Source organism: Protomyctophum parallelum (genome assembly GCF_964188405.1).
Source record: "Protomyctophum parallelum genome assembly, chromosome: 7".
NCBI classification, from domain to species: Eukaryota; Metazoa; Chordata; class Actinopteri; order Myctophiformes; family Myctophidae; genus Protomyctophum; species Protomyctophum parallelum.
In genome coordinates, this window is record NC_139705.1 from 28,867,785 (window position 1) to 28,890,879 (window position 23,095).

The 23,095-nt window shown below is 50.1% G+C and overlaps 1 protein-coding gene across 1 annotated transcript in view; it reads left to right on the plus strand.

Annotated features, from left to right (window-relative positions):
- Positions 1 to 554: 554 nt before the first annotated feature.
- Positions 555 to 23,095, plus strand: part of nkain4 (sodium/potassium transporting ATPase interacting 4) — a 73,218-nt gene continuing 50,677 nt past the window's right edge. The window contains exon 1 of the mRNA XM_083768541.1: positions 555 to 1,136. Within this exon, the coding sequence (XP_083624667.1) occupies positions 1,083 to 1,136 (54 nt within the window). The 5' untranslated portion in view covers positions 555 to 1,082. The remainder of the gene's footprint in view (positions 1,137 to 23,095) is intronic.

Genomic DNA, 23,095 nt, shown 5'->3' on the forward strand with positions numbered 1-23,095 from the left:
GTCAAACTGCATGGGGTTCCTTGACATTAAATGGGTTGATAATCACTGCTAGAGCCATCTCTTATGGGGGTCCCTGGTGTGTCTTTTTCAAATGGGGCTCCGCGGGCTCATCAGTGTCAATGTGGGGGTCCTTGACATGAAAACGTTTCGTAACCAGCTGGCAGAGAGGGCATATTTGCGCACTGGGCAAAGCTGCATTTAGAATTTTAAATGTCAGTCCCAATTTCAATGTATTAACTCTGTTTTCTACCCGGAGCCATCCTAGACTATATCAATGTATTAACTCTGTTTTCTACCCGGAGCCATTCCTAGACTATATCAATGTAGGCCTATTAACTCTGTTTTCTACCTGGAGCCATCCTAGACTATATCAAAATGGGTTGCATGGGCCAGTTAAACATAGAAATATGTATTTAATTTCAGCGTCAGAATTTTTAAACACAACTGTTAGATTAGACACGCACACACACACACACGCGCGCGCGCGCTCTCACCGGCTTTTACAACCGTCTCCTCCTCCAGTCAGTCAGCTCAAGTGCGACCACAACAGAACAGCACATAGAATTTAAATAGATATGAGATAGTCAGTGATCGAGGGACAGTGAACCAAACACACACACACACACACACACACACACACACACACACACACACACACACACACACACACACACACACACCGGACCAGACACTAGACTAGACAGAGAGAGAGACAGACAAACAGATCGACTGAGCACCAGTCAGTCCCGTTACAACCAGACCAGCGACGCGTACCACGCCGACCTAATACGCCCCGGAGGAGGGAACTCGGAGCCCGGGTTGGAAGAGAATGGGACACCGGTGACCACCGGGTGCTGCTGCTTCTTATCATCGCTGTTTATACTGGAGCGAGTTGTTATTTCTGCTGCTGGAGGATACACTGACTGACTGTCTGTCAGAGACTCGTATAGGTGGCCGTTGTTTATATTTATTATAAATAATAATACAGAGAGAGGGAGACTGAAGCTTTCCTCGGAGCCGTTTTATTAAAGTCCTTCGTTTCCACCGGAGCTGGCCGTGCGTGCGTGTTTCCACACACAACAATGGGCTGTTGCAGCGGACGATGCACGCTCATATTCCTGTGCACTCTACAACTGGTGAGTTCACTGACTTGTCCATACATTGTTTTGTATTCATTTCAACGCAGGCTGCACGTTTTGTTTTGAAATCAACCGAGTAGGCTATATGTATTGTTTCTATACTTGGAGTAAGTAATTTCTTTGCCACTTGTCCTTAAAGACAAGTATATCACTTTGTTTCCCTTCCTCACAGCAATGAGTTTAAACATGAAAATGCACATGTTTGTAGGTGGGTAGACACTGTTGTGTTGCTCCACGTGTAGCGATGCATGCTGGATGTTGTATAGGGCTAGTCTCTCTTGTCTATCTCTGATCTAGAGACGCTATTAGAGATTGATTGATTGATTGATTTATTGATTGACGTTGAAGTATAACAGTTTGCAGAATTACAGTAGGCTACATTTCAAACACAACTAGATACAAAAACTGTTAACTGTGGACGACACCATTACAACATAATTAGAGACGTACAAATATACACTTTACACACAGTGAGTTGCCTATCTTGACTCGTCATTTCATCAGAGGTGGTATGAGCTGTGCGTGTGTGCGAGATATATAGCTTTGTGGCCAGTCAGTTTTGCGTGTGACACTGTAGTTGGTATGATCAAGGACCACAGTGCTTTTGTTGGGGACCCCCAGGAATTGCCCTGAGGACCTCTGGGGGGTCCCCGGACCACACTTTGAGAACCGCTACATGTGCTACCCGATTAATTAGTCTTAAAGCGCTTGTGGGAAGAGAGCCGTCCCCCTCACCCAATAAGCAGAATGCAACGTACTGCTGTGCTGTACTGTACTGTACTGTACTGTACTGTACTGTACTGTACTGTACTGTACTGTACTGTACTGTACTGTACTGTACTGTACTGTACTGTACTGTACTGTACTGTACTGTACTCTAAACTCTTTAACCTTGCAGGCGTCACATTAGATAATGCCCTTAAACTTGATAAACAGGTCAATGCTGTGGTCAGTTGAAGCTTGCGTCACCTGAGGCTGCTAGCAAAAATCAAGTCTGTGCTATTCCTTTTGGGATTTTGAGCAGGTTATCCATGCCTTTATTTCTATGCGGTTGTTGGACTACTGTAACGGATTATGTTGGTTTAAACTCAGCCTCCCTTAAGCTCGACTGTAAAACTTGCAGGTGTGAGCATATATCACACCTGTTCTGGCCTCCCTTCACTGCATGGCTCCTTGTTCGTTTCAGAGTTGATTTTAAAATAGTTTGTTTTTAAATCAATTAATGGTTTGGCACCTCAGTCAGTATCTTTCTGAACTTATTAAGGTTGATACTCCTCCAAGGTCACTGCGGTCTGAGGGCCAGCTGAATCTCAGGGTCACACAGAAGACCCTCTTAAAGCAGTCCCCCCCACACACAGTCAGTCTCCAACCACGGTGCATGGTGGTTTACCTTTACCTCTGCCACCCCCTCCCCCGCCCCTCAATATTTAATATCCTGTACAATTCTGGGTCTGTCTGGGTAGCCAATCCACACAGTCCCCGCAGGCCTGCTCGCTCGGGAAGCTAGTGATCCACAGAACGCTGTGAACGCAGAGAGAGAGAGAGAGAGAGAGAGAGAGAGAGAGAGACCAGTCGTCGGTGACAGATTGCTTTGAGCCGCTGATCAGTAGAGAGAGACTCCGTGACATTTCAACTGATGGCATCTGCACTATGGTGTGGTGACTCTCTCTCTCTCTCTCTCTCTCTCACACACACACACACACACACACACACACACACACACACACACACACACACACACACACACACACACACACACACACACACACACACACACACACACACACACACACACACACACACACACACACACACACATACACACACACACACTGGACTCAGCGGTCACTCAGCCAGCTTGGCTTCGCTGCCTCTCTCTCTCTCTCTCTCTCTCTCTGTCTCTCTCTCGCTCTCTCTCTCTCTCTGTGTCTGCCTGTCTCTCCCCCGTCTGAGTGGAGTTTAGCTGACAGGGTGTGACAATGTTATTTATGGTGGACATTATTAAAAACTTTGAAGCTGGGTTCTCACTTTTCAAAACGATACAGCTCCCTGTCCTGTCCTCTCTTGTCAACATGCTGGGAGGAAACAATAAAGTACTTGTGTGCTCTTCTCCACATAAAGGATACGTTCTGATGCATTATTATCGTCTCCTGCTCGAGGGGAGGAGGGAGAGGATGGGGAGAACATGATGGGGGGAGGAGGAGGAGGAGGAGGAGGAGGAGGAGGAAGAGGAGGGGGGGAGGAGGGAGAGGATGGGGAGAACATGATGGGGGGAGGAGGAGGAGGAGGAGGAGGAGGAGGAGGAGGAGGAGGAGGAGGAGGAAGAGGAGGGGGGGAGGATGGAGAGGATGGGGAGAACATGATGGGAGGAGGAGGAGGAGGAGGAGGAGGGGGGGAGAGGATGGGGAGAACATGATGGGAGGAGGAGGAGGGGGGGGGAGAGGATGGGGAGAACATGATGGGGGGAGGAGGAGGAGGAGGAGGAGGAAGAGGAGGGGGGAGGATGGAGAGGATGGGGAGAACATGATGGGAGGAGGAGGAGGAGGGGGAGGAGGAGGGGGGAGAGGATGGGGAGAACATGATGGGAGGAGGAGGAGGAGGAGGAGGAGGAGGAGGAGGAGGAGGAGGAGGAGGAGTAGGAGGGGGAGGAGGAGGAGGAGGGGGAGGAGGGAGAGGAGGAGGGAGAGGATGGGGAGAACATGATGGAGGAGGAGGGGGAGGAGGAGGGAGAGGATGGGGAGAACATGATGGAGGAGGAGGAGGAGGAGGGGGAGGAGGGAGAGGATGGGGAGAACATGATGGGGGGAGGAGGAGGAGGAGGGGGAGGAAGAGGAGGAGGAGGAGGAGGAGGAGAATGGGGAGAACATGATGGGAGGAGGAGGAGGAGGGGGGGGAGAGGATGGGGAGAACATGATGGGAGGAGGAGGAGGAGGAGGAGGAGGAGGAGGAGGAGGAGGAGGAGGAGGAGGAGGAAGAGGAGGGGGGAGGATGGAGAGGATGGGGAGAACATGATGGGAGGAGGAGGAGGAGGAGGAGGAGGAGGGGGAGGAGGAGGAGGAGGAGGGGGAGGAGGAGGAGGAGGGAGAGGAGGAGGGAGAGGATGGGGAGGAGGAGGGGGAGGAGGAGGGGGAGGAGGAGGGGGAGGAGGGAGAGGATGGGGAGAACATGATGGAGGAGGAGGAGGAGGGGGAGGAGGGAGAGGATGGGGAGAACATGATGGGGGGAGGAGGAGGAGGAGGAGGGGGAGGAAGAGGAGGAGGAGGAGGAGGAGAGAACATGATGGGAGGATGAGGAGGAGGAGGAGGAAGAGGAGGAAGAGGAGGGGGGGAGGGAGAGGATGGAGAGAACATGATGGGAGGAGGAGGCGGAGGGGGTCGGCATCTCTGCTGGAATATGATTTATATCGCCTCGGGGTGGAAAGAAACCCTCATATAACCAAAACTGTTACTTTTCAGGATAAAAAAAAACATTTGATGGATCTTCCTTCCTTTGATGCTTTTGTGTGATCAAGTGTGATCAAGTATAGGACGTTAATTTACGAAGAAAAAAAACCCTGCAAAGAGTTATATTATATGGAATATTGAAGGTTTTTCTGCCGCGACAGACAGCGACCATATGAAAATAATAAAGAAAGCGTGAAGTTCATCAGAAAGGAGACCATGAGGCTGCTGTTAGGAGGCGAGTGCCGATGGAAGACAAATCCAATCCTGATTCCATCTCCACTCTCATAGTAGATGGTTCTCTGGTCTGACCCCTCAATGTGTTAACTCTGTCTTACTCTATGGCTCTGGTCTGACCCCTCAATGTGGTAACTCTGTATCTCTATGGCTCTGGTCTGACCCCTCAATGTGGTAACTCTGTATCTCTATGGCTCTGGTCTGACCCCTCAATGTGGTAACTCTGTATCTCTATGGCTCTGGTCTGACCCCTCAATGTGGTAACTGTATCTCTATAGCTCTGGTCTGACCCCTAAATGTGGTAACTCTGTATGGCTCTGGTCTGACCCCTCAATGTGGTAACTCTGTATCTCTATGGCTCTGGGGCTATACAGGCTTGGTTTCCTTTCCTTGAACCCTTGACCCCTTGACCCTGTGACCTTTTCTCTGCTGTAGCTTCTTCATAACATGCCAGTGGCTCGCCCCACCCCCTTCACCGCCTCACCTCTGAACTTCACAGAAGTGCGTGTGTGTGTGTGTGTGTGTGTGTGTGTGTGTGTGTGTGTGTGTGTGTGTGTGTGTGTGTGTGTGTGTGTGTGTGTGTGTGTGTGTGTGCGCGTGCAACACCTGTTTTTGTGTTGTAGGGAGGGTCCCGTGTCTGGAGACCACATAGGGGACACGGGGAGAACATGTGAGGGTACCTATAGACCGATTCACAGAGGGTTTCCTGGGTGCGGCCATTACTGAGGTGTACCATTAAGCGCAACAGCACTGATTAGCTACACCTGGCCTACGGAGCACCTGCTCCATGGATTACACCTCAGTAATGGCCGCGCCCAGGGCACCCCTCTGTGAATCGGTCTATACCCTATAGGGGACACGGGGACAACATGTGAGGGTACCTACCCTAGGGGACACAGGGAGAACATGCAAACTCCACACAGAAAGACCCTGGGGGTTCTTGACATGAAATAGTTTGAGCACTGCTGTCTGATACAGTTTTTTGAGAAATCTCAGGATTTAGAACTGTGTGCGCATGCACACACAGTCCTGCCTTGAGGGGTGCACACCTGTTTCCCCTGCACAGCTTTCAGAGCTTTTTTTCTTTCTTTTTTCTTTTACGTCTCAGATTGAGAGAAGGAGACATTAGTTAAGATGTTTATGAAGCTGTCAGTGTCTCTCTGCCTAAAGAGAGAGAGAGAGAGAGAGAAGGAGACATTAGTTAAGATGTTTATGAAGCTGTCAGTGTCTCTCTGCCTATAGAGAGAGAGAGAAGGAGACATTAGTTAAGATGTTTATGAAACTGTCAGTGTCTCTCTGCCTAAAGAGAGAGAGAGAAGGAGACAATAGTTAAGATGTTTATGAAGCTGTCAGTGTCTCTCTGCCTAAAGAGTCCCCGAGGACTCAATCTGGTGTAACGGCATTATGTGTCCCTAGGCGACCGTTTCTGGGTGACCTTAAACTTCCTGTTCCACAGCTAGAGAAAAGCGTATACACGCAAACGTGCTCGCACACGCACACATACACACGCTGTGGTGGGCTCGTTGTACGACTGGCTAATTCCGACCGTCTCACAAACCCAGTAAAAATAAACACTTCTCCTGTTCCTGGCCCGTTATGGGGCAAAAACTACCATGAACAAAACAGCACACTACACACTGCCCCCTCAGATATGGTGTTAGAATAACTGAAATTCAGGATAAGGACCACACCTCCGATGCAGCTACCTCCACCTCCTATCAGCCACATCCAATCAAGCCACCTCCACCCATATATAACCAACCCATCCAACCCCTGGTTCTCCCCCCGTTCTCGCTTTCGTCGCGAGAACACGCAACGGCAACGCCAACTCAACAACAGAAATATGTGACAGTGCAGTGATATACACAATTACTCGGCCGGCGGCTCATTCATCTCACCTCAAGCCGTTTCCTCCTTTCTACCCATCAGTCGTAGCTTCCAGATTAAGTCCCAGGCCAGGTATAGATAAATCCATGGAAGGAATGCGTTCTCCCCGTTCCCGTCATCCGTCACGGCCGTTCCAACGTCGGCGCTCCAAACAGTCCTTACTCCTCGCATGGTTCGTATCGTCCCAGGTCCCCTCGTATGGTTCGTATCATCCCAGGCCCCCTTGTATGGTTCGTATCGTCCCAGGTCCCCTCGTATGGTTCGTATCGTCCCAGGTCCCCTCGTATGGTTCGTATCGTCCCAGGTCCCCTCGTATGGTTCGTATTGTCCCAGGTCCCCTCGTATGGTTCGTATCGTCCCAGGTCCCCTCGTATGGTTCGTATTGTCCCAGGTCCCCTCGTATGGTTCGTATCGTCCCAGGTCCCCTCGTATGGTTCGTATCGTCCCAGGTCCCCTCGTATGGTTCGTATTGTCCCAGGTCCCCTCGTATGGTTCGTATCGTCCCAGGTCCCCTCGTAAGGTTCGTATCATCCCAGGCCCCCTTGTATGGTTCGTATCGTCCCAGGTCCCCTTGTATGGTTCGTATCGTCCCAGGTCCCCTTGTATGGTTCGTATCGTCCCAGGTCCCCTTGTAAGGTTCGTATCATCCCAGGTCCCCTCGTATGGTTCGTATCGTCCCAGGTCCCCTCTTATGGTTCGTATCGTCCCAGGCCCCCTCGTATGGTTCGTATCGTCCCAGGTCCCCTCGTATGGTTCGTATCGTCCCAGGTCCCCTCGTAAGGTTCGTATCATCATTTGTTTGTTGGTTCGATTGATTGATCGGCGGACAGCACGCAGCTGTCCCCATTCTCCGTGGATCGCGCTCCAGCGATTGTTATCGTAACTATCGTGTTTGTGAATCAGTGGACCATGACACAGGTTAACACAACTCTTCTTTACTTTCAAACTCAGAGTAATAATAACAACACAGCAACATCCCACACTCATGTTGTATATCAGACCGAAGTACTAGATCCCAGATAATCCCCCCAATCATCACAAGGCAACACAGGAACATGCAATGAGCGCAGCACCATCAAACAGCTGTCAGTGAGACTAACACTTAAGAGAAAGACAAGGGATTCAATTTCACGTAGAAGTTTCTTTCACTTCATTTGGCCGCGGCTGTAGTCCAGCTCTTCCGGGTGTCATTCCCACCATCCCACGAAAAAACTACAATTGCACGTCGTGACGTACACGCCCCCGTTAAAGGGACAGTTCACCCAGCACAGGGAAAGCTTGTAAAAGCAGCATTGATTGATTGATCGAAATATATATTAACAGTTTGCAGAATTACAGTACATTTCAAGCACAAACTCAATACAAAGACTGTTAACCGTGAGTGGACGACCCAATTAAGCATTACACTTGTTTACAACAGGGTCCACCATGTTCAATCCATCAAAACAGTCATTGCACTTCACACTCATTCGCCCAACAGGGATTCGTTCGGCCCACGTGATGTGCTCGACTTGCACCTCAAATTAAAATAAACTAATAAATCAATAAAAAATAAAATAAATTAAATGCAATTAAAAGCAAACACATAAATGGGATCTCCAGCACCCCCCCGCAGCCACAGCGGTCGGGGTCCAGGTTTAACTTAAGGTTCTACTAAAGACCGGTTTTCTTTCACCATCATCGCTAAATACGGTCGAAGGGAACTGTCAGGCCTCTATTCTGGTGGCAGCACGTAATGCCTTCTTCTTCTCCCCCGAGCCCATATCTGTCTTACAGATATCGCAGTCGGGCACCGAGATGCCGGCGCCCCCTACTGTCCGCAGAGGCCGTCATCAGCCAGCCTCAGCAGAGACCGCCGGCACCGAGACGCCGGCGCCCCCTACTGCCCGCAGAGGCCACAGACGTCAGTCAGCCCCAACAAGGGTCGCCGGCACCGAGATGCCGGCGCCCCCTACTGCCCACAGAAGCCGCAGACGGCCATCAGCCCCGGTAAGGGACGCCGGCACCGAGATGCCGGCACCCCCTGCCCCCATCCCAGTCTACACAGGCAGTTCGCACCGAGACGCCAGCACCCCTCGTCCTCATCTTAGGCACCGAGATGCCAGCACCCCTCGTCCTCATCTCAGGCACCGTGATGCCAGCACCCCTCGTCCTCATCTCAGGCACCGTGATGCCAGCACCCCTCGTCCTCATCTCAGGCACCGTGATGCCAGCACCCTCGTCCTCATCTCAGGCACCGTGATGCCAGCACCCCTCGTCCTCATCTCAGGCACCGTGATGCCAGCACCCTCGTCCTCATCTCAGGCACCGAGATGCCAGCACCCCTCGTCCTCATCTCAGGCACCGAGATGCCAGCACCCCTCGTCCTCATCTCAGGCACCGTGATGCCAGCACCCCTCGTCCTCATCTCAGGCACCGTGATGCCAGCACCCTCGTCCTCATCTCAGGCACCGTGATGCCAGCACCCCTCGTCCTCATCTCAGGCACCGTGATGCCAGCACCCCTCGTCCTCATCTCAGGCACCGTGATGCCAGCACCCTCGTCCTCATCTCAGGCACCGAGATGCCAGCACCCCTCGTCCTCATCTCAGGCACCGTGATGCCAGCACCCCTCGTCCTCATCTCAGGCACCGTGATGCCAGCACCCTCGTCCTCATCTCAGGCACCGTGATGCCAGCACCCCTCGTCCTCATCTCAGGCACCGTGATGCCAGCACCCTCGTCCTCATCTCAGGCACCGAGATGCCACTACCCCCCGCCGTCCATCCCAGTCTACAGAAGCAGTCCACAGCACGGGAAGTCAGGCACCGAGATGCCACTACCCCCTGCCGTTCATCTCAGCTCTCGGCCCAGAGTTCCTCCTCCCCCGGCACAGCGCCGTCTCCCTCCTCCGGGCCAGCGTCGTCTCCCTCGGTACAGCGTGCCTGTCCTCCCAGCCAGTGTCGTCTCCTCTGCACAGCGTGCCTCTCCTCCCAGCCAGCACTGTCCCCTCGGCACAGCGTGCCTCAACCCACCCAGCCAGCACCGTCCCCTCGGCACAGCGTGCCTCAACCCACCCAGCCAGCATCGTCTCTTTGGCACAGCGTGCCTCTCCTCCCAGCCAGTGTCGTCTCCTCGGCACAGCGTGCCTCTCCTCCCAACCAGTGTCGTCTCCTCGGCACAGCGTGCCTCTCCTCCCAACCAGTGTCGTCTCCTCGGCACAGCGTGCCTCTCCCCCCAACCAGTGTCGTCTCCTCGGCAAAGCGTGCCTCTCCCCCCAACCAGTGTCGTCTCCTCGGCACGGCGTGCCTCTCCCCCCAACCAGTGTCGTCTCCTCTGCACAGCGTGCCTCTCCTCCCAACCAGTGTCGTCTCCTCGGCACAGCGTGCCTCTCCTCCCAACCAGTGTCGTCTCCTCGGCACAGCGTGCCTCTCCTCCCAACCAGTGTCGTCTCCTCGGCACAGCGTGCCTCTCCTCCCAACCAGTGTCGTCTCCTCGGCACAGCGTGCCTCTCCCCCAACCAGTGTCGTCTCCTCGGCACAGCGTGCCTCTCCTTCCAACCAGTGTCATCTCCTCGGCACAGTGTGCCTCTCCCCCTAGCCTGTGTCGTCTCCTCGGCACAGCGTGCCTCTCCTCCCAACCAGTGTCGTCTCCTCGGCACAGCGTGCCTCTCCTCCCAACCAGTGTCGTCTCCTCGGCACAGCGTGCCTCTCCTCCCAACCAGTGTCGTCTCCTCTGCACAGCGTGCCTCTCCTCCCAACCAGTGTTGTCTCCTCGGCACAGCGTGCCTCTCTCCTCCAGGCTAGCGTCGGCACAGCGTGCCTCTCTCCTCCAGGCTAGCGTCGGCACAGCGTGCCTCTCTCCTCCAGGCTAGCATCATCCCCCTCGGCACAGCGTGCCTCCCTCCTCCCGGGTCAGTGTCGTCCCCCTCCTCCGGGCCAGCGCACCCCCCGGCACAGCGCGCCTCTCCTCCGGGTCAGCGTCGTCTCCCCCAGCACAACACTCCTCTCCCTCCATGCAGAAGCCGTTCTTTATGCCGATTTTGGGGGTCTCTACAGCACCAGATGGTCCGCCGCCGGACGAACCCCGGAGCTGCAGGAGCCACGAACGGTCTCACCAATCAATCCCAATCCACTCGGACAACACAGCCGCCGTCAATATCGTCGCCACAGGCCGCTCCCACTCTGTTTACCGTGCCATCCATGGGCCATCTCATCTGGCACCCAGGTTTACATGAGTTCCTCCCCCACGTCGCTCACGTTCCGGTCATTCCACGCCTTCACTGACACCAAGTCCAGACGTCGCGCCTCTCCATGCAGGCCCCGATCCAACTCCAGTTCCCCGCGTCCGGCGCCGACATTCAACCTGGAAACCTCGCCTTTCTCCAGTCTCTCCACTCCTCCCGGATCCATATCATCAACAGTCGAGTCAGCTCGGCAGAACTTCGCCACTCCCATAACCAAACCAACTCATCGTCGCCACCATCCACCTCATCTCCATCGACCTCCAGAAACCCGCACGAGTCCCTCGTCACCTGCCCCTCGCCACAGACCTTCCGGTCACACGCATACGAACTCTCCACTCAAGATACCGCTCCCCCCCTTCGTCAGTCGAACCCCAGGTCGACTACATCAAACACTCAATACTATCCTAACCTCAAGCTAAGCTCACCCGTCCTCTTCCCCGGAAACCAGTCGATCCCGAACCCTCCAAACTGCCCTCGACTTACCTTCCATACCAGAAGTCCCGGAGTTATTCTCCTTCAGATCCCCCTTCACTTTCAAGTCCGGCCGCGCTGCTTCCAGACGTGGTTCATCCAACAACTCTGCAACATACTTGCTCCCTCCGGTATCTCCCCCACACACTACTCAGGCCATTCTTTCAGGATCGGCGCAGCCACCCCCGCATCCCGTAACAGCATCCCCGACCACCTGATCCAAACCATGGGCCTCTGGTCCTCCCAGGCATTTCTCCGTTACATCAGACCAGATCTGCAAGATCCGAAGGCCGCCCCATCTCGTCTCCTTTAATGAAGCTTTTGTGGGTCTGACGTGCCTCGGGAGCATGCCGGATCCCTGAAGCTTCCCCACCTCGGCTGAAATCCCAGACGCCGCCGATGGCCCGTCGTGGGCCATCACCCTGCTGTCGTATTCATAACCATGCCCTTCCTTCCTGTTTTCAATAAATGGTTAAATGTTTCCATTGGTGGTGTGGTCCTTGATAGTGAAGTAACTAAAAATAGCCCTGTGTGTGTGTGTGTGTGTGTGTGTGTGTGTGTGTGTGTGCGCACGTGCAAGTGTCTGTGTGTGTGTGTGTGTGTGTGTGTGTGTGTGTGTGTGTGTGTGTGTGTGTGTGTGTGTGTGTGTGTGTGTGTGTGTGTGAATTAAGCAGACGGAGTGCTTTGATCAGACCTCTGGCCGGTTCCAGAATTGAATTGAAGCTCGTCATACGGGATGGGCCTATGTGAGCGGAGCGCTGAGCCCGTCTCTCTCTGTGACGCGGAGGGAGGGAGGGTTGCTGAAAATTAGACCAGATTGGTGAAGCCCCCTTGTCCACCTCTGTCATCGGCTGTGTGTTTTTGACGGGCGCTAGCCCCTCCTATATCCAGCTTTTAGTGTATATGTTCACAAACTTTGTCCTATACACAAACGTTAAATTCCCATTGACAATGAACGGAGAATGTTACGTCATAGTGTCTGAGGTATTTATGCATGGTGTCTACTTTTGTCCTAAAACCTGATCATCAGGTATCATTATTATTATATGAAATTAAAGCATTATGTTTTCTTCAGAAAAGTGTACAGTATTTGTTAAAACAGAATATATGTGTCCCGGGTGTTACTTGGAAAGAACCGACCGAACCATCTCAAACGTGGCGAGTGTGTCTCATATGAGCCTGAGGTGTGCAGTGACGACTGTACACAACTTGATGGAGTGACGACTTGACGGATCAACGGTTTCTCAGGAACCACAGATATCTGTATCTGTTCAGCCTGCAGGTCTGAGGAAGAGGCACACATTCTCATGGTGTTCGGGAGGTTTAAATCGAACAACTTGTATCGTTCCCGACATGACATGGCCCCAAGTAGGCCGGCATGCTCCGTCCTTGTACTGTGTCAATCACACATTCTCTTGTAAATGCAGATCAGCCCTCATATCAGACTGATTGATAGGAGAGATTATCAGAGAAGCAGAGTTTGTACCATTTTGGTTCAGACATGGACAGAAGAATGGAAATAGTCTCTCAGTGAAGGTGCAGACAATGAAAGAGTAGAGATTTACTCTGGTCTCCACATCATAAAAGGAGACCAGACCCTCCTCATAATCCACAAACACTCCCACTTTCTGGAGCTCCTCTCTTACAGGGAGGACAGGAGGGCTAACAGCAGCCTTGTACTCTTTCCATTCCTCAACGCTATAGTCCAGAAACCATTGTTGGGTGTGCGTGTGGTCCATTCCTTTCTGTTGATGGAGTCTCTGACGTCAGGGATGCCGCAGGCAGAGGCGACACCACAGGAGGAGCTGCAGGCTCTGGAGCCAGAGCTGCAGGTGTCAGGGCTGCAGGAGCCATTGCTGCAGACTCAGGAGAGAGGGCTGCAGGCGGAGCTTCAGGCTCAGGAGGTGGGGCCGGAGGTGCTGCAGGCAGAAGCGAGGCCGGAGGTGCTGCAGGCAGAGCTGCACACCGAGGAGACATGGAGGGTGCTGCACACCCAGGAGAGGATGCTGCACACCCAGGAGAGGATGCTGCACACCCAGGAGAGGAGGATGCTGCACACCCAGGAGAGGAGGATGCTGCACACCCAGGAGAGGAGGATGCTGCACACCCAGGAGAGGAGGATGCTGCACACCCAGGAGAGGAGGATGCTGCACACCCAGGAGAGGAGGATGCTGCACACCCAGGAGAGGAGGATGCTGCACACCCAGGCGAGGAGGACACTGCACACCCAGGAGAGGAGGATGCTGCAGATTCTGGAGCCTGGACTGCAGGTACAGGAGGTGGTGGAGAGCTGGGCAGGCTGGGCAGCGGAGAGCCGGGCAGCTGAGAGCCAGGCAGGCTGGGCGGCGGAGAGCCGGGCAGCGGAGAGCCAGGCAGGCTGGGCAGCGGTGTGCTGGGCAGAAGGGTGGTCTGGACAACAGGCAGCGAAGTGCTGGGCAGTGACGACCGATGGGCATGTAGAGGGCCATGGCGACCACGCCTTCCCCTAGCAGGCCCACGGTTCCCCACACAAAAGGCAAGGCGCGACCCCTCATATGGGTCCTGGACTTGAACCGGCTCAGAGTACACAGGTATTTTCACATGTTTACAAAAAAATGAAAATAAGTCCAAGGGTTGGTTCCTTTGTTGGTCTGGAACAGGGCAGGCTGATTGCAGACTCACTACTCCAAGCCTAATGGAGTTGGGAGCTGGCTGAGAAACATGTGGTATTGAGGCGTCTTCAAAGTCCTTAAGCCTCCCACACACCACATCCAGGTGGGGGACAAAATGGCTTACCCATGGTCTCTCCTTGAACCAATGCTGCTGTATTGATATCTCCACTTGGAGTTCAGTACGCAGTTTAGGTGGAGAGGCCAAGAGACGAGAAACCACATTTTCTAATTCTGCCACCTTGATAATAAAAAAGCTTTTGCTCTGCTGGGTTCATTATGGTCAGGTATACTGTCACGGTTCGCAGTGAAGGACTGAACCCAAGTGCAGAGCCAAACGCAGAATAGTCTTAAATTAAAGTATTTATTAAAGCAGAGAAGCATACAGCCAAAGTAAAGTGTCAAAGCAAAATATAAATCCAAAAAAGGCAAAACTTCAGGAGCAAAAATGCTAAAACACAGAAGTCCAAAAATGCATACTTTCAAAGCATAACTGCATAAACCAGAAGTCACACAAAGCACATGCAAGGCAAGATACCTTTTAGGAGACCAAAAATAGCAACCAGAAGTCCAAGGCAGATCACTGGAACAACAATGTATGTCCTGACAGTGTGTTTGTGTAATAAGTCCAGTTTTATATGGAGCAGGGTGATTGCAGAAGTGTTCTCAGGTGTGGAATGGGCATGGCACTGTTGGGCTGAAGAGGGGGTGGAAATAGGTGTGTGACAAGGACTGAAAGGGGGAATGGAGAGTGGGAGTGGCTGATGTGGAGACATGGTCTGTAGAGCGACAGACCATGACACTTCAGACGGGTCTGATTTAGGTTTAATGTTTGTTTTTAGTTCAATGTTTGTTTTAAAAAACACCATTGACAAAGAAGGGAAAATGTCATATTGTCTCTTTATTGTTAATGGCGTTTAATGTTTGTGTTGGCACCGTTTCTTTCATCACCATTACATCACCTAATCAACATGAGTTAGACTTTAATATATTAGCGCCCCTCACTTCACAAGGGTGTGAAGTGAGGGGCGAAGTGAAACAGTGTGAAGTGAAACGTCTATGGGGAGAAAACATGAATGGAAAATTCTCTTCCGGGCCGCTCGTCGCCATTTTTTTTTTAAAGTTAATAATATAAATAACATCAGAGGGTACATTTTCTCATGTGAAATTGCTGCAAAGGCCCCCAAAATGTCCCCCAAGGGCCTCCAAAATTCTGGCGCGCGCTGTGCGCGCGCGCAGTGTGGCCTGCCAGGGCGTATAACTCCCGGCCTGATTTGGAGTTCCACTCCGGGCCTGCACTCTGCACCCCAAATTGTGGACCTTCATCATTTCTAGTTGAGGACCCCTGCTCTATAGGGTGTTCCGAATTGACCCTCAAGGCTCATTCATAGTCTAATATTTTCGGTGGTGAGGTGACCACCGAACTACAACATGACGTCACGAGCCGCGGTGAAGAGCAAACCACCGTCCTCCCCAACCCTTCTCTCTGTTTTTACTCACCACCGCTCAACGTTATTTCAGCTCCGGTGGTCACCTCACCACCGACAATCCAGACTATGAATGAGCCTTTACATGTCTGTAACCCTGAGAAAAGGTCTGCTACTCTGAGAGTGTGCTAATGTGAACCAAATGTGACCCTTTGGGTCCATTTGGTTCAGTTCTGGTGAGTTCTGCTGGTCCTTGAAATGTAAAGGTTTTAGAACCATCGGTATTGTAAGAACCACAGAACCACAGAACCAGCTCTGACAGTATATGTGATATATGTGATAAAACCCGGTTCCAGGAACGGTTCCAATTTCAATTTGTGACGGAACGGATTCCTGGTCGGTTCCTCCATTCCTGATTTGGGGATTTGTAATTTTGATCAAGGGCGTGTTGTTCCTGCAGTGTGTAGGGCAGGCTGGCAAACAGACAGCAAACAAAACACACATGCACACACACACACACACACACACACACACACACTTATGCGCACGAGCACACATTATGCAAAATCTCATACCCGTGTGGATTGGGTTTAATGAGCCCATGACTGAACGCTGACCCTGAAAGTGCCTCGTCAGAACTCTGTGAACCATGCACGCATGCACGCACGCATGCACACACACACACGCACATCCTGTGTTACGAGCAGTGAGTGAGATTAGAGGCTTGGTTTTGTCTTGAGGGGGAGGCGGTTTCTCCATTGTGCAACTGTGAGAATGAGAGCTTTTCTCTATATAATTTTTTATCCCACCATTTCGTAACCCAGTGCCAATTGCCTCAAAGCTGTAATCCTGGTCACTACTTTCCCTCTGCCAACCTGGGGAGAGCCCCGAACTGAGTTTATGCTTCCTTCGATGCTCGTGGAAAGAATACGTTATTCCAAACAGTTTTTCCCCCTCCATCACGCGCCCCGGCTGGCCAGGGGGAGGCAGTATAGAGACCAGGATCACTGCATGTTCTAGCAGAGATTCTCAACCCGTTTAATATCAAGGACCCCCTGTTGGACATGCATTAGTCATCGGACCCCCATTTCATGTAATTTCTATCTCTGAGACCCCGATTTATATTGTCAAATCAATGTTAAATGTAGCTGTGACAGTGTACTTTGGGAACCACTGTTCTAGCTGTGTTTGTTTTGAAAGGTGCTTAATAAATATATAATGTATTTACTTTTACTTTTACTTTTACTTTTACTTTTACTTTTACTTTACTTTACTTTACTTTACTTTACTTTACTTTACTTTACTTTACTTTACTTTACTTTACTTTACTTTACTTTACTTTACTTCTTTAATCGGCCTCGGGTCTAAATTAGATTAAAACACAGAACCTTTTGGCCTGGGCCGTGGCTCAGCGGTCCAGGCACCTTGGCTGGTAATCCAGTCTGGCAAAACACAGAACCTTTGCTGTGTTTGTCGTGCAGAGGGCCCACACTAGAATTCTACTGTAAAACAAGAATGACTCACGTCATACGTTTTAACTGCCAGGTTTAGAGGATATGGCTTCACGTTGCAGGCTATGGGTTTTATCTCCCATTGGCTTAGAGGCGCTAGAGACAGCCAAACATGAATTAGTGTCCACTAGGTCCTCACTAGTCTCAACATGGACAGTATAACCAGGTTGCAACTGGCTTAAAAGGCCCACCTCCCCAAGTGGCCTAAATAGTTCACCTGACCATCGCTAAATCCACAGACTACATCCAAATGCATCCTATAATTGTGTTTCTGTTGCCTTGTTGTTGAAACATGCTATACAAATAAAACAGCCTCGCCTCGCCAACAGAAAGCAGGGAGACATTCGATTTAATAAAACGACCTTGACTCGCCAACAGAAAGCAGGGAGACATTCTCTGTAGAGTAATAAAACAGCCTTGCCTTGCCTTGACTCGCCAGCAGAAAGCAGGGAGACATTATCTGTAGAGTAATAAAACAGCCTTGCCTCGCCAACAGAAAGCAGGGAGACATTATCTGTAGAGTAATAAAACGACCTTGACTCGCCAACAGAAAGCAGGGAGACATTCGATTTAATAAAACGACCTTGACTCGCCAACAGAAAGCAGGGAGACATTCTCTGTAGAGTAATAAAACAGCCTTGCCTTGCCTTGACTCGCCAGCAGAAAGCAGGGAGACATTATCTGTAGAGTAATAAAACAGCCTTGCCTCGCCAACAGAAAGCAGGGAGACATTATCTGTAGAGTAATAAAACGACCTTGACTCACCAACAGAAAGCAGGGAGACATTCTCTGTAGAGTAATAAAACAACCTTGACTCGCCAACAGAAAGCAGGGAGACATTCTAGAGTAATAAAACAGCCTTGACTCGCCAACAGAAAGCAGGGAGACATTCTCTGTAGAGTACATGTGATGACAGAGTTTTGGGTCTGTTGATTGAAATTGATTTTGGAGGACTCCACAATCACACCACTGAAGTGGAATCATTACCTTTTTTAAGGAAAATCTTTGAACAAAGTTTCTCTTTCAGAACATTTAACGGGTAGAACATTTTATGGGTAGAACGCTCCCAAAAAAAAGTAGTCTCTGTGACACATATAGGGGCCGCAATCTGCATTCAAAGATTGTCCTAGAAGTGTCGAAGCGTCGAAGATCTATGTTTTTTTTAATCGAAGCGTCGATCTTCAAAGATGTGATCGAAGGTCAGCCCTAGCGCTCACCCAGCAGTCTGCCATCACCCAGGCACCATTGTTTATTCCAGTGAATTTTCATTTTAAAATCGAATCTATTTCCCTCCATCCACAGCACGTGAGCTGCGGTTCAGAAACGATCTCCGTCCGTACATAGGCTACAGTACGACAACACGAGGCGTGTTTTCAGTTCCTTGTCAGTTCGTCGTTGTATGTGAAGTGTTTGTTTCTTGTTTTATGCCAAGTTCATTGTACTCACTGCAACCTCACTGCTCTGCCTGTGCCTGGTCGTTCTGCACTTAGAGTCTTACAACAACCCTATCGTGACAGTACAGGGTTTGATGAGGAATTAAAGGAAAGGATTAGTCTGGACTATGTGGATGTTGGCTTCACATTAAGAGCGTTATCTTCAAAGACGAGGCCCAGACAGGTCCCTGGGTGTAGTTGCTGCGTCACTCTGCCAGGCCAGAACAAAAGATTAAGGCTGCCTCTCCCTGTTAATGCTCTGGCTTTTATGGCAGCCAGCAACGGCGGCGACATCCCAAATAATTTACCATCGAATATTCATGAGCTTAGGGACGCTGTACTCCCATCATACACACACACACACGCTGTCTGCCCCTGCTCCGCCCATGTACACACGCACACACACACACACACACGTGCACACGGGCGAGCGCACACACACACACACACACACACACACACACACACACACACACACACACACACACACACACACACACACACACACGCACACGCACACGCACAGAGAGACTGTTTCAGCTGGCCTTTGATATTAATGCATCACACAGCCGTCATTAAGTGTTAATTACTGCAGCTGGAGCAAATTACATGGTGATAAAGCAAAGGGTGCGTGCGTGCGTGCGTGCGTGCGTGCCTGTGCAGGAGCAGTGATGAGCGGACCTTGGTTTTGGCACAAGCTTGAAGACTGACTTTTGCTCGTTATACAGATGCTACAGACAGCTGGTGTGTGTGTGTGTGTGTGTGTGTGTGTGTGTGGGTGTGTGTGTGTGTGTGTGTGTGTGTGTGTGTGTGTGTGTGTGTGTGTGTGTGTGTGTGTGTGTGTGTGCGCGTGTGAGTGTGTGCGCGCTTTACCTTGATCAGTGATAATGAAGAGTATTACCTTTGCTCTTTCATCTCTCTCTCTGTATCTGTATCTGTATTTGTATCTCTCTCTCTCTCTCTCTCTCTCTCTCTCTCTCTCTCTCTCTCTCTCTCTCTCTCTCTCTCTCTCTCTCTCTCTCTCTCTCTCTCTCCCTCCTAAGCCTTAATAATAAATATTCTCTCAACATGCAGGTTATAATCATCCCCATTGTGTAGTACAGATGTCGGCAGCAGAATCAGACATTAGAAAACAAACTGCACTCTGCATGTGTTCCACACAGATTAGCCTACAGTAACAGATATGATCAAATCCTTGTTGTAATTTAGAAGAGCTTTGTACCCGTTCTCAACATTATCTTCGTAATAAACTGTCCTCCTCACTAATGACCGTTATAAGATGACACCACTCTGTCACTTCTGTCTTCAGAGGAGGGCTTATCGGGCTGATCAAGACCATACATGGGCAACTGGCAGCCCACTCAATGCAGCCAGGTTAATATCACAATACTGATATATTATTGATTTCAGCCGTTACAATTCCAAACATGACCCGCTTTAATCACTTCAGTCTATATTAGTAGCTAAATGACCAGTATTAAATTGTCTTATTTATTGCCCAATGTATTTAAATTTAAGTTCATATAATTAACATACGTATAACTAAATACATTTTAAATAAAATAAAACAAATACTTTTCAGGATCCAATTAAAAAATAGCAAAAACAAAATTCAGGATTTCAATTCAAATATAGCAAAAATAGCCGATCTACAAGCTCAAAACACGTCGCAGTGCGACGTGTTTTGAGCTTGCAGATCGGATATTTTTGTTCCAACTAACTGTATGCAATGTGGCCTTCTGGAGTGAGTGTGGGAATATAGTGGCCCTCTCCACCAGAGAGAGAGAGAGAGAGAGAGGTCTGCTGATGTCCTCCTGAGAGGATATCAGTGAAATAACTGATAATGATGTTTATAGGACACAGGAAACGTTTTTCGTAATATGTTTTTTTGTTAGATAATACAGTCATCCCACCATGTTCATGACCAAAAACCTGTCATTCAAATGTGGTCTCACTTCCTTCCTGGACTACAAAGTCACACCTCCATGCAGCCTCCCCCTCTCCACAAGGAGGGGCAGTGCACTAAAGCATTATGGGCATTGTAGGAATTCAGCAATCCAGTCAAACCCCAGTCAAACACAGACATCATTATTTTTCTGGCCATAGGTTGCAAATGTCAAATTGTGCTACTGTTAACATTGAGTGACTGCAACTTCTTCCTGCAGTGAAATGTTCCTTTAACCAAGGGGATTTTCCAGAGGAAGCACACCTGTTTTTCTTTCTTTATCTGCATACGGAGGATGTGATGATGATGGTTTCTGATGATGTCACCCACTCCATATCTCCTGACCGCACGCACGCATGCACGCACGCACGCACGTACGTACGCACGCACGCACGCACGCACATCCCTGACCTCTCTACTCTCTCCTTTTAGTGGACAACAAAGAGCAGAGCAGAGGTTTGGACGCGTTCTGAATTATTGATCACATCACAGGTTGATTTATCACTGGGGGGGGGGGGGGGGGGGGGGGGAGAGAGAGAGAGAGAGAGAGAGAGAGCTAGAGAGGGGAGTCTCAGCAGGTTAGAGACCTCTCACTCCCGGTCCAATTATGAGCATGACCCCCGAGACCTCTCCTCTCCTCTCCTCTCCTCTCCTCTCCTCTCCTCTCCTCTCCTCTCCTCTCCTCTCCTCTCCTCTCCTCTCCTCTCCTCTCCTCTCCTCTCCTCTCCTCTCCTCTCCTCTCCTCTCCTCTCCTCTCCTCTCCTCTCCTCTCCTCTCCTCTCCTCCCCTCCCCTGGTTACCATGACAACCGTTACATACACAGTGCAATGCTGAATAAGTGAGAAATCTGCAGGAGTTCTTCCTCAAGGACCCAGGGGTCCTTGAGGTGTGTTCCACGGGGTTCCCCAGCTAAATGAGTTAATTAGCATATACATCAGTTTAAAAACATAATAGTCTGCACCCAGGCATTTGTAGCTTTGTGTCTTTGTGTTAGACCAGCTCAACTTATTTGTATCTCTTTTGCAGCAGCTACAAACGGCGGGTGTATCTTTGTATCTTCATGCCGCTGTGCTTCCATTGACAATGAATGGTAGACTGTATCTTTGTATCTTTATGTCGCTGGCTTCCATTGACATTGAATGGTATACTGTATCTTTGTATCTCCATGTGGCTGTCTTCCATTGACATTGAATGGTAGACTGTATCTTTGTATCTTCATGTCGCTGGCTTCCATTGACATTGAATGGTACACTGTATCTTTGTATCTTGAATGGTAGACTGTATATGCGTGCAACGCAGCATAACTGCAGGATAAAGTGTTACAGACTCACGTTGTATCCCCTCGGACGGGGGGGATGGGGGGAACGGTGTGGGGGGGGGGGGGTGTAGGGTCTACTCAATGTGTGGCACTAAAATATGTATAGATTTAGTGTTTTTACGATAATGTCCTTTAGAACCACATCTAGCTCTTTGGTCCCTGGTGGCCTTTTTACAACTGTTCACCATTTTAATGTTCTTCAATTTAACACGCCATTAATTGTGTGGTCGGAATGAAAACCGCGGACCAGGCATGCGCACGAGTGTGAGTGCATGTGTGTTTGTGTGTGTGTGTGTGTGTGTGTGTGTGTGTGCATGCTCCCATTTACATGAACCCTTGTCGTGTGTTTTATGTGTGTGCGTGGGCACGGCATGCAGCACACATTCACACGTGTGTGTGTGTGTGTGTGTGTGTGTGTGTGTGTGTGTGTGTGTGTGTGTGTGTGTGTGTGTGTGTGTGTGTGTGTGTGCGTGCGTGAGGATGTGTGTGTGCACTTGCGTGCGCTTGCGTGTCTTCCACATGTTAAGCCATAATGGAGATAAAACTAGGGCCATTTGCAAAGCTATTTCTTCTCTTTCCGTCCCAGCGGTTTCCGGTGCTGTCATTCATTACAGCGGGGCGATGCCCAATAAATTGCTTTTGGGGAGAGAAGAACGGACGGACGGACGGTGGCCATGGAGGCGGCTCCGTTCTCTTACGACCATCTCTGACACGTTATGTTGAGCTGCAGCAGATTGTGATGCATATTCAGTGGTGAGGAAAAAGTACTCGCAGGATTCGTGATTTTTTTTTCTTTGAATGTTTTCAGTTATAAAGACGTCACACCTGTGTGAAGTGAGGGGCGCTCTTATCGTCCTACAACATCGAGGAGGGAATTCGGTATAGCATTATTATAGCATTATTATAACATTACATTCTATTTATTCCATTTTTGTTTGTGTTAGGGACAAAATGACGTACATTTTCCCTTCATTGTCAATGGCGTTTTTAAAACAAACATTGAACTAAAAACAAACATTAACCCTGTATATAGGCTATAGGCTGGCGCCCCTCAAAAATAAAATAAAGAAAAAAGGGGTGGGGATGATGTAAGGAATGTAAGGGAATGTCCAAAGCCACCAGATAAATGAAAAGACATCCACATAAGCTACACACGGTTAAAGCATTTCCGGGGGTCCCCAGCCAAAAACGTTGAGAACCCCTGATGTATTGATTACAATACATGTCTGATATTAACCATGGAGGATTTATGGTTAATGTGCTCTTATTCTGAAAGACATTCCTTGTGGAACACATGCATTTAGGCTGTCAGGCTCTTATTCTGAAAGACGGAACACATGCATTTTGGCAGGCTCACATACTGCATTACAAATGCAATTTTATCTTCTATTATATTGTATCGTTTTTGAGTCAGCA